Genomic DNA, 14,960 nt, shown 5'->3' with positions numbered 1-14,960 from the left:
ATATCTTCCCACTGATCTTGCTGGTCAAGTCCTGTGCTTAACTGGCCATCAACCTACCAGGCATGAGATGCTCTATCATGGGACCAAAATGAACAAGATTTCCCTGGACACAGGAAGAACACTTGGGTGACTGGTTAGAAATAGGGACTTGCTCTGGGAGCCTCTGGAGCATCTCCTGTCACTCTGCTTTGTGTCATGTCAGCTGACACCCTACCTGATGTCTTGTTACCTGCAGTGACTGCAGAAACCTGGGCTTCTGTAATTTGATTCCCAGAGACTTGGCTGCTGCATTTTTACATGCAACTTCAACAGGCAATGATGTGCCCTGACCCCAGGTGCAGGACCTTGTCGTTTGTCCTGCTTTACTGCCTGCCACAGAAATGTCTGGGTCTCAGGGTAGCAAATGGCCAGTGCCCCCCTCCCCAGGGGAGCTAACAGAAAACTGTGGCCTGCCCACAGCCAATAAGTGCACCTCCAGGAGATGCTGTAGGGGTGACTGTGACCTCAGCCTCCCACTGCTGAGACAGAGACTCCAGAGTTCCCTGGGTTTGAGCAGTGATTGCATCCACATCCATAGAAGCTGGTGATGGGGTATCACCACCTCCAATGCTGCACTTATCCTGACTCTGCTTACATCAACCAAAGAGTTTCTGCACTCTGATTTGAATGGAGTTAGTTCAAGGTGGGTGTCCCTTTCTGAGGTGAGGGTGCCATTATACCACTATTGCAAATGGTGTATGTGAACAGAAATAGCTAAAGGAGACATACTGCTGGTCCTGCATCTCTGGTACTTCCCAGAGTATCTGGCTGACCAGGGACAACATGACATTGGTGAACCCAAGAGGGTGATGGCAGCAATGACTTGAGATAATAGAGATGATTTTCATGAGGAGGAGGGCCACCCCTGAGGTGCATGCACACAGCTCCACATGTGGAGGAACTCTACTTTTGGGGAAGACAGCCATGGCTTCACACATGGAGAAGCACCAGCCCTGAGCAGACTGCCATCAGGAAGAGTCTGGTCCCTAAGACACCATACATGTGATGCCAGGACTAATGAGGTTATCCTCCAGGTACACACAAAGTCCATCTCAGCCACACTAACGGCAGAAGTGAGAACTGGAAGCTGCTATTCTCAAAGGAGTATCCAGGCTGCTCTGCTTCTCAGAGCAAGGAAGAATCCTGTCTCCAGTCTGGTGTGATCTTCCAACACACACACACACACACACACACACACACACACACACACACACACACACACACACACACACACACACACATCCTTTGCTAAAGGGCCATGGTATAAGGCAAGATACTCTAAATTAAGCAAAACTGAAATTAGGAACACACAAAGCAAAGGGTACCAGGGAGAAAGCACCGCCCTCCTCACCCTCTGTAATACTGCACAGATCCCAGTGAGAAGGCCTAATTCAGATTGCTCCATGGAATGCAGCCCCGCCATCCATGTAGCCATCCATGTGTAAGGGTTTAGTGCTTCTCTTATGGTAACCTGTGCACTGCCCAAATGGGCTCTGCTGCAGTCCCAAAACTATCAGCTTGTCAATCAGAGAGGAGAGGGCCAGGAGCTGCCCTCTACCAGCCTAAGGCAGCAGGACAGCAGGGATTTTGTATATCCAGTGGTGCTTCTGGCTCTGTCCTTCCTTTCAGGCCTGAACCATCTCCAGCTGCAGCTCACAACCATGTTCCTACTCAACCCAGCTAACCAGATGAAGGGCTTCCTCCCCACTGGCACCACAATCTTGCTCATCCCATCTTCTAGAAGAATCCTAAACTTGGGGGCTCCACTCTCAGAAGCCTACAATAGTCTCATGTGGTCCTGGGACAGAACTGCTGAGATTCCTGGGACCTAATGAGTGACAGGAGTATGTTTTGTCCTCTGACCACACCTGAGTTCTTGTTAGTATGTTCAGGATGGGAACTTGTGTCCATAGATCATGATATCCCACTGTGAGAACTTGAAACTCCACCATAACCTCCCACGGAAGCAGGATTGAGTTTAGTCACTTGGCCCAAGACCTATCCAAATATGTCTTCATAGGGACACCAGCATAGAAATAGAACAGCAAACTGGGCATCTTCCGAGTATGAAAATATGTTCAGTTGCCAGGCATAGAAGCATTAAGCCCTGCCCCACCCTCAGGGCCTTGTGCTTCTCTTCCATCTCATAGCTCCTGAGTCATATCCTTTATAATAAAGCTGCAATCATAGCTAATCACAGTTAAGCACTTTCCTGAGTCCTGTGAGTCACTTGGAAGAATTGTCACCAAATCCAGGGGAAGCAGTGGGAGGCCCTAGATTTGTAGTCAGCTAGACTGACTGTAAGTAGCCTGCTGAGGCTGCCTGCTGACTAGCATCTATATGAAATAGTCTCTCGGGACTGAGCCTTTAAGCCCAGAGGTCTGATGTCAACTTGTAATCTAGTATCTAAAGTTAGAATTAAACAACAGACTGTGAGAACACTGTGGTCCGTGGGCTTGGGGACGCAGCACCCAATCACTCCCAGAGACAAAACAGAAGGTGGGGAACAGGAGGTCACTAATGCTGCAATACAGACACTACTCTGCAAAGAGAGAAAGGGTACCCTTTCTCTGAGCAGGGTAGATAACCAGCTCATGGCTACAAAGTTCAATAAACCCTGCACAATGAGCAAGTCACTCTTCCTGACACATGCCATTGCTGTTCTTAGAGATTGGCTGTATCCCAATGGCTCTATTGCAGACCCCAGGAGGCACATTACCCTGAAACCCCACTGCAACCCCCAGAGGGCACATTACCCCAATACCCCCATTGCTGTTCCTGCAGGGCACATTACCCTAATGCCATCATTGCTATTTCCCTTAGTTGGATTTAGCATTTCCTCCCAGCTGTATATTGTACTCCAATTGTCAGGTTTTAAAACTAATTTTTACTATAATAACCTTTTTATCCCAGTTCCAAATTACTCCATTAGAAAAGGGCACTTTTAAAAACCAAAGACTGTGGCTCCCTCGTGGAAGGTGCTTTGGAGGAAGGCATACTCAGAGAACAGGAATCCTCTCAGGGCAGCTGGAGAGAGCCAGGCAGGGCTTTAATTAACAGTTACTTCCTGATGCTCCTCCTTAGCAGAGGGGAGAGAATCCTTAGCAGCTCATGGCATGCTACATTTACCTCGAGCCGCTGACTCACTGATCTATATGCAACAGCATTGCTGTTTTAATTCATACAAATATATCAGGACAGAGAAACTCATCATTTAAGCGCCATTTTCCTTTCTGCAGATGTGACAACAGTGGAGAATTATTCCTGCCCTGGGGTGGAGATTTTGTTTTATTAAGCATGATACACCTAAAGAACATGCACTTTCTCCCTGGTGACATTAAGCAGACTCTGGGACAGGCAGGTGTGTTTTATAGATCTTGATTTTAGAGATGTCTTACCAGGGAGATCCGGGCACATGTGTGGAGGCCACTGGTCTGTTGCCTTTTGCTGCAGTCTCCTCCCCTCTTACCAGCATGGGTGGAGGCTCCTTTGAGTGAAAGAGAAGGAGAGAGATGAGTGTTTTAATTCTGAACACTCTCTCAGTTCCAGTAACAAAGTGGAAAGTAACCAAGTCCCCAGACAGACAGCTGAGTTTGTCTCCAGCAATGACTACTGAGTAAAGCATCACAGAGAGAGAGGCTCTTCGTTTGGGAACTCACAAGAAGGTTTGAATTGACAATGGACTACACTGCATACATATGTAGAGCAACCCACAAGAGGCAGCTTCTAGAGGCCCCATTTGTCTGCTCTCAGATCCAGAGGATCCAGAGACAAAAGGGAGTCACGAGAGTACTGCACATTAGTGGGGCAGGGTAGAAAAACATCACTGAGCTCCTATCCAGGACTCATAGGCTGGAGTCACTGTGCTATGAAATCCCTATGTTCAGTGACAGAGAGCCCCCATGCTGCAAGGTTTTCTAGATACAGCCAAGGCTGACATTTGGGTCCATTATGGCAGAGGCAGTGACAAGCCTTCTCTATCCTAGGCTGGCCTGGAACTCATTATATATCCTAGGATAGACTCAAGCTTGCAGTGAACCTCTTGTCTCAACCTCTTGAGTACTGTCTTCCCAGTCCCAGCCACCATACCTGGCTCAAGATGCCACCCTTAAGTGAAAAGAGGCCTAACAGGTTTGGCAGCTCTGAGGGTGGGGGTACCCGCACCTTTCTGGATCACTTTGTTCAGATAGCCCTCAAGGGGTCATTTTTCAAGGTACACGTGATTCCCATGCTCAGCTGGGTTTGAAAAGTGTGACTTTCTTTGTCCTCTTCTAGAAAACAAAAGCTGTTTGTACCTCCTAGAAGGAAATGAAAATTTATTCTGTCCAGTCCCAAACAGCAGCAAATGGGCCCTTCTCTGTGTTCATTTCAGATGGAACTAGGGCTAGGGCAGGGAAAGCAAATCTTGTTTGAAATTAAAAACTCTGGGCCAATATGGACCCAAAGCCAAGACTTGGACAGTCATACTTAGCTTTCCTACTCAAGACAGTCATGAATTCTTGGTTCAACAATGGGCTAAAGCCTAATTCCCACCATGAAAGAGCAACATCAAGAGAGGAGGTTTTTCAAAAGTAAACAAGCATTAATACTATGATGCCACGGTTCTAGGAAAGAAAGGTATGCAGAAAGTATAAGTTCTATGGATAAGGACCTTTCTGGACCCCACCCCACCCCCAGCAGTTTGCAAGGCTTCAATATCAAACTCAGACCACACCAAAGATGATGGCCTCTTTTTCTGTCTGGAAATTCAGATGAGATTAAAGGGCAGGTGTTGTTTCCAATAACAACCTGTTCTCAGCTGAGGGTTACAAACCTGAATATCACCTTGACATTTTTGAACCTGATTTTACCAGCAATGATGCCAGTGAATTTTAATGCATGTACAGGAAAATATGACTGCCCACTTGCCCAAACTAATCAAAATGAAGCTAGTAGTCATCCCAGTGGCAGAAACACCCAACACAAGCTCAGTGTGAGAGAGGCAGAGGCACCAGTGACCAAAGCCCAGGACAATGCTGCAGCCACAGCTGGTTTTCCTTGTCACTCTTCTGAGTAGGGAGAAAGGGGTGCACTGAGTTATGGATACTCTAGTTATAAAGTTCTAATGTAGTGAGAAAGAACCCTGAGTTACTATAAAAGTCAAGAGCAGTGGTGCTCAACCTTCCTAATGCTGCAACCCTTTAATACCGGTCCTCATCTTGTGGTGACCATAAATTTACTTTATTGCTACTTAATAACTGTAAGTTTGCTACAGTTATGAATTGAAATGTAAATATCTGATGCGAAGATGTCTGATATGTGACCATCCCTCTTAAGGGGTTATGACCTACAAGTTGAAAGTTAAACCAAGAGCTGGAGCAACGGCCCAGAAATTTAGAGTACACATTTTTCTTGCAAAAGATCTGAATTTGGTTCCCAGTGCTTTGGGCAGCTGACAACTGCCTGTAACCCCAGATCCAGGGAATCCAACGCCCTCTTCCGGCCTCCTTAGGCACCCACAGTCACATGTACATATCCATACACAGACACATCATTTAAATGTTTTAAAAATCTTTTTTTTTTTAAAGAAGGAGAAATCCCGAAGAGGTAACTCTGCCGAGTGTAGCTCTTCGGCAAAATCTTAATAATACAACAAAGCTGCTTCATGTTGAATGTGTTATAAAAAGAACCAGCCAGTCCCTCCCAACAGGGAAGGACAACAAGCCTGAGATGGGAACAGATGGCCACAAAAAGCACCTGCCCTGTTCTGGTGTGGGGATAAATCTGAGAAGGTGAATGAAGCTTGTACCCATGATGCACCTGTGTGTGTGTGCATTCTGTGTCTTCCTGGGGTCTCTCATAGCCTCTGCTCTTTGTGGATGATACCAGCATTTAATAAATGTTTTTAAATTTATGCAGCTATCTCTTACATTGTTAAGTGTCAGAACAAAGCTTTTTCGGAATTTTCTAAAGAACTTTCTGGAAGTAGAAAATATCTTTTCCCTGCGAGAAAATAAGGTCAGGATAAATAATTAGCTTAACGGGGAGTATTAAGAAGCACTTGTCTTCACAAATATATATGTGTATATATATTAATACCAGGGTTTATATTGCTAATCCAATTAGGAAAACTGGAGGGGATTTTCATTTGGAAGTTAATTGAACAATAGAACTCAGCACGGAGACTCTGAGTACCAAATTATTCAAGTAAATATGGTAGAGTGTAATTTGTGATGGAACCAACTTCTAAATTTGGCAGTGCTAGGATCCTCTCCTGCTAATTACCAAGATCTTCTTCATGAGGCACATGCTGGTTATGATTTCCTGTTGGTGATAAAAATGGCTAATCACGGTGTAAAACTCCTGCTTGACGAGGAAGTAATAAAAGTGAATCAGACTGGCAGAACCCAGTGCTAAAGCCAGCATTTATGGATGGCACCAGCCAGGCTAGCTGTGTAACCAATATGTAACTCTGATGTAGATATGCTAATCTCTTCTGGAAAATTTACGCACCAGAACATGTTTTAATCCACACCACACATGCTTGTGATTAGTGTTTACCACCCAACACTGGTATTAGAGGTGAGCTTCAGGGTGGTTATGTCCTGGGGTAAGGGTAACTGGAGAGCATAGGCCAGAGAGAACAGAGCACTCCCAGTGGGCATGAGGTAGGAACACTTGAGAAAAGTAAAGAAGACACTTTCTGTTTTTGGACACAGAGGCTCCAGGACAGCCTGCTGAGATCAGGTGCCTTACAATTTGTTACTTGAAAGTGTAGTGACATAGGGAAATACTAGCTGATCCAGAAGCAGGACTGTGTAGCCATTTGACAAACGTGTGAAGAAAATGACCTAAAATGTCAATATTTAAAGAAAAATACCCCTGCCTTGAGATTTCTTTAACAGTAGAACCTAACTTTGAACTGCATGTCACCAGAAGCCTGACCCTCACATGTCTGCTTTTCATTCTGAAAACAGATGCAGTGTGAACTTTCCACAGGATCCCATCCATGAACTCTACTAGGTCGGGGTGCTCCGCCTGACCTTGCTTGGGGTTTGCTCTGCATCTGGATATGAAGTTGCCAGCCTGGATTCAGCTGTGGTGCAGGGCAGACTGGCCAGACCATTTCATAAATGCCTCTGAGAAACATGTGTGAGGCTGTCCCAGCCCTAGGTCTTCCACCTGTAGGTTGTGTCTCAAAAGAACTCCAAGGGTTGACACTCACCTTTTCCGCTTTGTCTCCCACCAGGCTTTTCCTCTCTGGGGCACGTAGCATCAGCGCAGAAGGACGGCTTGCACGGCTGAGCTCTCTGCTTCTATCTGTGGGACCAAAACAATGGTCATTAGTATTCCATTTGTCGTGTCAGTCAGGATTTGAAAAATTGAGCAAAGATAAAATGTGGCTTTGAAAAGCCAAACTGATTACCAGTCTACAGGCAGACTCTGGCGTCTTGGCCTTCCAGCTGTTGACTAATGATAATGTTATCCTGACACGGAGCCTCAGAGACATGGGTCTCTCACCTGATCCCCTTCCTGACCCAACTAAGGACCACCCATAACATCTGTGTCTGCGACTCCCTGAAGCCCTCTTTTTGGCCTTTCCCTGAAGATGCTGGCTGGCCCCACTCTGTCCTCTACAATCTTTTAGATGAAGAATCCCATGAAGAGTGAACACATGAAGAGTGTCCCCAATAAAAACCACCCAGGACTGGAACAGTCCTCCTGGTGAGTCAGCACATGGTGGGAGGTGCTAAGAATACTACTAGCAAATGGTTAGCCACTGCGATGGCTCAGAGCAGATGGTCCATATGCAAATCTGGATGCTATTGCTTTCCCTGTACATCCCAAGCCTGGGCAGTCAGGAGCTTCCTTTGTGCCATCCAACTTCATATGGGCCTGAACTCATCATAGTCTAAATCACCTTTAGGTAATATTGTGTGGCAAGTCTACTTGGGTTAGAGATGTATAGGACATGGGCCTTCCCCAGAAAGGACAAAGAACAAAGTGTGACACAGAACCAACCTCAATAAATCTTTGACAGCTGATGGCCATCATGGACACCATGGAGCATCCCTGATGGGTATGGAGAGGCCTCAAAGCTGGCCATACCTCTAGCTATCCCTTGTTCATCACCCAATGGGTAAGAGGTTTTCCATGAGCTGGAGTACATGACATTTGAACAATAGTTGCATGAGAAAAGGAATAGAGAAAAAGACACAATCTGGCAAGCCCCGAATGAAAACCAAGTTGAAGTTTAAAGTTTCTTTTCCATACTATACCTATCCAATGCTCAAAAACCTGAGAAAATGCTTTCAGTAAAATATAGTACACTGATGACTGTTTTACCAGCAAGAACAGAAAGGGAAACCAAACTATTCAGCTACACACCAGCCCAACAGAAGAGAAACCACCAGAGAAGCAAGAGCAGGCTTCTTCTGGTTTGAGAGACACGATGCTGGCACACTTCTGCTTCTCAAGATGAATCAAGAGCATCTGACATCAGCCTCTACTGGGGAAGTCACAGAGGGGAAGGTAGGAGATGGCAGAAATAGCTTCCCATGTGGGTGTGCATGCCACATAAATGCGCACATATGTGTACATGCCTGCAAATATACACATGCAAAATTGGTGACCAGTGGCTTCCTCTGGGAAAACATCTGAGCCTGGAGGATAGGGCAGGTGGGGGCAAAACAGGGAACCATCTTGTCATCTTTTACCTGCAATCTTTTTGATCTACCAGGGTGAATATCTTGTACACTGCCAACACCATGGCCACTGTCAACACTGCCCCCCCTCCCCCCGCCACCTGTTAAGTGCAGGTTAGTAGATGGATCCATGCAGGTCTGATTCTCACACTGGATCTATGGTTACCATCATGCTCACTGTGCATATCTGTACCCTATGGGCTGCGGCTACAATTGTCAGGCAGCTGCAGGGCATCCTGTTCGTAAGCTGTGAGGAGAAAGACACTCACTGAGGCATGTTCAGTTAGCAACTGTGCTTTGGAGACAGAGTGGCTTAGAAGCTCTGACTATGGGCAGGGTAGCCATGGAACACAGAGACACATCATCTGGACCAGGAAGACACATGGATGTTCCATCTCTGGCTCCTCTTCTCCATCTGGAGTAGGTGTGAGCACCTAGGGGATGTCATGAGTATGAGGACCCTTGTCTCCACAGTCACTCTACAGAAACCCTGGATGACATTTTCCCGAGGAGACAGAGGGGCTGGTACTTGCATCAAGAAGAGCAGCCATTATTAGCTCAAGCTGTAAGCAAGCAAGCCAAGCATGCAACCCTGGTGTCAAGGCTTCCTCCTATCATTGTAGGTGCAGCTTCCTCCTATCATTGTAGGTGCAGGACTGAACACCCTTCCTTTCACAAAGAAGCCAGACATGCTAACCATAGGGCTCCAGCCCAACCATCCATAGCCAAAACTAAGACACATCCCTAAGCCTGGCCAAACCATCTGCCCAATCATTTCAAGACTGGCCGGGAAAGGGGTAGGGTTTGATTCAGTAGAAGAGTTCTTGCCCCAGCATGTGTGAGATCTGGGGTTGGATCCCCAGTATTGACAAAAAATAGGAAGAAAGGAGGGGAGGGAATGATAGGAGAAAGAGGTAGGAAGGGAAGGAGGGAGGGAGGCAGGGAGGAAAAGCAGGGGAGAGGCAGACAGGTCCACCTTGGGAGGAGCTATCAACTTTCCATTCATCTGGATAAACAAATCCAAGGCAAGAAACAACAGGCAAGGAAATGGGAGAATTCCTCACTTATGATGCCAAGCCCTGCTGCTGATCACATCAAAACTCTAGAGCTTGTGTCTTTGACATGGCTCAGTGGTAAAGGCTTACCTCTAAAAGCACAGAATGCTACACACACACACACACACACACACACACACACACACACACACACCACGTGACACACACATACATACATACAATGTATAAAATAAATAAATAAATAAATAAATAAATAAATAAATAAATGTGATTTTAAATACTTATAGAACTCTGGCGTCATGCCTGAAGCCTACTCCTTTTTGAAATGTGCAGCAGACCTGGGCCCAGGTCTCTGTCCTGATTCCACACTGGGCAATCCTGCCTCTATCTTTCACAGAGTAAGACTGGCAAGTCACTGCATCACCATCTCACAGACAAGTGAAATAAGAGCACATGGATGAGACAAATGACCATTTGCTTTGTGACTCCCGAGGGCAAAAATCACATTAAAAATGTACAGAAATAGATGAACCTTGACGTCAGCTTTGAGCCAGTCTGTCTATACTTCTCCACTCTGTTACCTGTTCTCTCCTGCCCACAGTGGATATTTAATGGTCTAAAGAGTCAAGTTGACAGAACTTTGAGGCTCTGAGGCATAAAGCAGGTGCAAAGCTATTCAGTTAATAGTAGCTGAAGTCCTTGATTCTTCACACCTTCCAGATTCAATGATATTGCCCCTTGGATAGGACAAGGCCTGATGCTTCTATGCCTTCTCTGGGCACCTGACAACTGAATATGTTTTCAATCCAGCAAAATCCCCACTTGCTGTCAAAACATGTAGGTCTCACTATGGGGATGTGGTTGATTTGGTAATTGGACATGCTATTGAACTCAGACCCACCTACCTGAGAGGTCAAGATGGGACTGCAAGCTCCCACAGTGGGATATCATGATCTCTGAAGACTAGTCATCATTCTAAAACTCAATAGCAAGACTCAAGTATGGTCAGAGGGGCAAAGCACATCCCTGTCATTGCTGTACCTTATAAGAGGCAGCTCTGGGTCCAATCTAGGCATCTGGGGCAAAGGAGAGCAAAGTACAGTTTGTTCAGAGACTTATAGACAGGTGTGAAAATCTTAGTTTGCCTCACCTGCACCCGAAGAAAGGGTATGGACAAAGGTTTGAACTAAGGTGCATGCAGGTGTGAATAGCCACAGCAGGAGATCTAGGCTGGCCAGAGAAATACATGGACCTGTGTCCAGGGCGCTGTGACAACAGAACTGCAGAGAAGTACAGAGATGGAGCAGCAACAGGTAGCTCTTGTGAGAAAGACACAGTGGCCCAAGAATTGCCCCACCAGAGCTGGCCTGGCAGGGCCTTGGGACCCCTGCCCTTTTACCTTGTATGCAACCCTCATAAGCAGGGTGAGGAAGAGCGAGACAAGGACAAGTAGGACTAACTCCTGCCCACAGTGACCCAGCCCAAAGCAGACTCAGATATGGGAAGAGAAAAGCCAAACTTCAAGGGAAATTGGATACTCTGATTACTGCTATGGACTTCACATGTTTAATTACTGAACTGAGACTCATTTTGTGACTGGAAGTGAGTGGATGAGATTTTACTACCCAAGAACGAGCCACAAGCCATTTGGTTTGGACTTTATCCAAAATGTCATAAAGAGCAAGCTGTAACAGAACAAAACAGGACAGACTTTGCAGAAAAGGAGCAAGGCTGGGTTTGCATCTACACTGCATGCTCTATGGTTACAACACAGTGGCCATGGAGAAAGACATGCATGCATCTTCTGAGGATATGAAAATTGATATTTATGGACAAACAAGTCAGTGGAATTGGCAGCAAGGCCAGGTGTCTGTAATGCTATTCTTAAACAAAGAAAGCATGGTTTACATTTATCCCCCTCATTATCTTAGGAAGGCAAACTGAAGTCTTTATTTTACTAGAAACAGTTGATCTTTGGAAAGATCAGATTTTAAAGGCTAGCCTTTGAGATTCGTGGGTTTATATTGGTCCTCTTGAGTGCTTCTTGGAGAAAATATTTTTGATGATCATTTTAAAGCCCTTCATGGCAGACACATATCCCCTGAATACCTGTGACAAATGTCTTGCCTTGCCCTATATAGTTTCCTTAATTGCCAACTCGTTTTTAACAGCCATTGATTTTGCAGACCCTGTGGAGGCACATGGGGGAAGCTCCTTGGGCCCCCAGACATAATTGGGTCTGTGCTTCAGCCATTCTACTATGGAAGTGCTTACTCTACAGCTCTCCGTGGGCTACTTGCAGGGTCCACTCTGACATGCTTAAGTACTCTTTGCTTTGGGCCTCTTCATAGACTCTGGTGATGCCATCGTAAAGGACTCCCTGAAGTGGCAGAAAGAGCTACTTTATGGAGCAAAATCAACAAGTTGTAAGACTTCAGGCCCCCACGTACCTGAGGGAGTGCAGGATACATCTTCACCTAGGAGCAAGGCATGATGGTAATACCTTCCCTGCAATCTTTCTATTGATCAAGCCCAATGTTGATTTGAAGGCTCCCCAGTGGCTTCCACTTTGATTTTTCTTTTTGGCAATGCTGAAGGCCAGGAGAAATTGGATGATGACAGGGTAGTCTGGAGGACAGGAACTAGAGCTGTGGAAGTCACGGGAACTGGCAGGTGTTCACAGGATTCTGCCCTTTGTTGGTGAAGAGAGGTGAGGGAGGTGATGCTATCAGTCAGTGCTTCCCTGGGGCCATACCTGCTGGCCAGTGAACAGAGGGTTCCTTTAGAACCCTTGAGGGAGCAGCCAAAATCAAAGCTGGAGTTTAGCAGCCAGTGCCATGGAGGCAGGGAACAGAACTGTCCTGACGCACACCTCTAGGAACAGGACAAGGAGCTCAGCACCTGACTGGGTAGCCCATCCCAGGATGCCAAGCATAAGCTCTGCCAGGAAGGCTTGGGTCACAGTGATAGCCACCATAGCACTGTCCTCAGAGACCTCCTTCCAGGAAGGGAATGACAGGATAGCAGCCACCACTCTATGAAGTCACTGCCAAGTTATGCTCAAGCCCTACAGCCAGCTAGAAGACACTCCTGAGCTCCTGGTATCCATTTGTGAGATTATCCCATGGCTTCTCCAGCTCCCGACTCTCCAGGTTGGCTCCAGGGACCTCACAAAGTTCTATAAAACTGAAGATCATTTTCATGGCAACGCAAATCACTTCTGAGTCCTCTTAAATTTTCACAGGTTGTGATTTCAGAGTTGACAAGTGGCAGAAAGAATTGATTTTCCACCCATTTTTATTTTCTTGGAATTTCCTATGCCAATGAGGTGGTAAAACACTCAGACAGGAGGGCAGGGCTGAGCTTCCTCAGGGTGTGGGGACCCTGGGCTGTAAGGCCATCCCAGCCCTGAAGGGTGACCCAACCTATGACAGACACCAGTTTGTCCATTCCTCCATTGCTCCACTTGGCCTCAGGGGACTCCTATGTCACCCCTGGACAGAATAGCCTATAAGGTAATGTATCAGTTTCCCTAGAACATTCCAGAACTTGAAACAGTCTTGCTGTCTGATGCAGGTAAACCACACGAGGCTATGGATGCAGGAACGTTACCCATTGCTGTGCCAGCTAGATGAAGGGAACTGTAACTGTGGGACAGCAGGCAGAGAGGAGAACCTGAGACACACTTAGGCTCTTTGATGATGCTGCATTCATGTTTCAGTATCCATGAGAGTACTGGACAATGCGACAAGTCCCCCCAAAATGCTGTTCCCAGACCACCAGGACACTCTAGCCACCCACCCGGGATGCAGTCTGTGAGCTGCTATGACCAGAGGAAGCAGACAGCATGTACATACTGGATCCAGACAGTGACTGCAGAGCCAGCTTCCAGCCTACTTCTCTGCCCTCTATGAGCATGTGTTCAGAGGTAAATTAATGGGTAGTGAGTGACCCTGCACAATTTCAAGAGTAACAAGGTTCCAATCTCCACCCTACAGTTGAGATTTTAAAGGTATAAACATTAAATTAGACCATTTCTGTAAGAAAGCACACATCCTGTGAGTGCTCTGGGGTCAGCATGGAGACCTGGCCACAGCAGGGAAGAGGATGAACAAAAAGGGTTGAGGCTGGAGAAGAGGCAGGCTGGAGAAGAGACAGAGCACAGCTTGGGATAGGAAGGGGCAGGAAGAGAGAGATCCATGTGACCTTCAAAAATGTAGCAGTTTTCCCAAAAAGCTCAAGTCCATTATAGTAGCAAGCTTTATTATTCAAGCAATGCCCACCATTCAAACAATGCTGCCTCATTCAAACAGCTGGTGGAAGAAGGAAAGCAGAGCCACACTCCCACATCTGAAGAGGCTACACTCCACTCAGAAAGCTGGTGTTCTGGGAAGCTAGGGATCTGCAAAGCTGTACCTCAGTACTTGGTCCAGCACAAGTGGGAGAAATTCTCCAACTCTGTAAGATGTGGATGCTATACACAGGCGATGTACACAAGGGTGCACATAAAGAGATACATACACATGCATACACACACACTGACATACAGGCACAGGCACAGAGACACATGTGTGCACACAAGTTTACATAGACACAAGGGTCCATACACACAAACATATGTGTATACACGCAGGTTCATATGCAGAAACATACGTACACATGACTGTACACACAGAAACAAGTAAAGATACACAGGTACACAGACAGGTGTGCACACATACAGACCCATGTATATATACACAGACACATGTGTGCTCACACAGGTATGCACACATATAGACCCATATATATATACACAGACACGTGTGCTCACACAGGTATGCACACATACAGACCCATGTATATATACACAGACACATGTGTGCTCACACAGGTATGCATACATACAGACCCATGTATATATACACAGACACATGTGCGTTCACACAGGTATGCACACATACAGACCCATGTACATATACACAGACACATGTGCACTCACACAGGTATGCACACATACAGACCCATGTATATATACACAGACACATGTGCGCTCACACAGGTATGCACACATACAGACCCATGTACATATACACAGACACATGTGCACTCACACAGGTATGCACACATACAGACCCATGTACATATACACAGACACATGTGCAACACAGGCATGCACACATACAGATGCATGTACATATACACAGACACGTGTGCTCACACAGGTATACACACATACAGA

The 14,960-nt window shown here is 46.3% G+C and overlaps 1 protein-coding gene across 1 annotated transcript in view; it reads right to left on the bottom strand.

Annotated features, from left to right (window-relative positions):
* Nucleotides 1-14,960, bottom strand: part of Tcerg1l (transcription elongation regulator 1 like) — a 184,161-nt gene that overhangs the window by 60,005 nt on the left and 109,196 nt on the right. The window contains exons 5-6 of the mRNA XM_027409081.2: nucleotides 7,244-7,338; nucleotides 3,438-3,526 (exon numbers count right to left, since the gene is read on the bottom strand). Of these exons, the coding sequence (XP_027264882.1) occupies nucleotides 3,438-3,526; nucleotides 7,244-7,338 (184 nt within the window). The remainder of the gene's footprint in view (nucleotides 1-3,437; nucleotides 3,527-7,243; nucleotides 7,339-14,960) is intronic.

The sequence above is a fragment of the Cricetulus griseus genome, chromosome 3, assembly GCF_003668045.3.
Source record: "Cricetulus griseus strain 17A/GY chromosome 3, alternate assembly CriGri-PICRH-1.0, whole genome shotgun sequence".
Classification (NCBI taxonomy): domain Eukaryota; kingdom Metazoa; phylum Chordata; class Mammalia; order Rodentia; family Cricetidae; genus Cricetulus; species Cricetulus griseus.
This window is presented reverse-complemented; position numbering and strand designations above follow the sequence as displayed.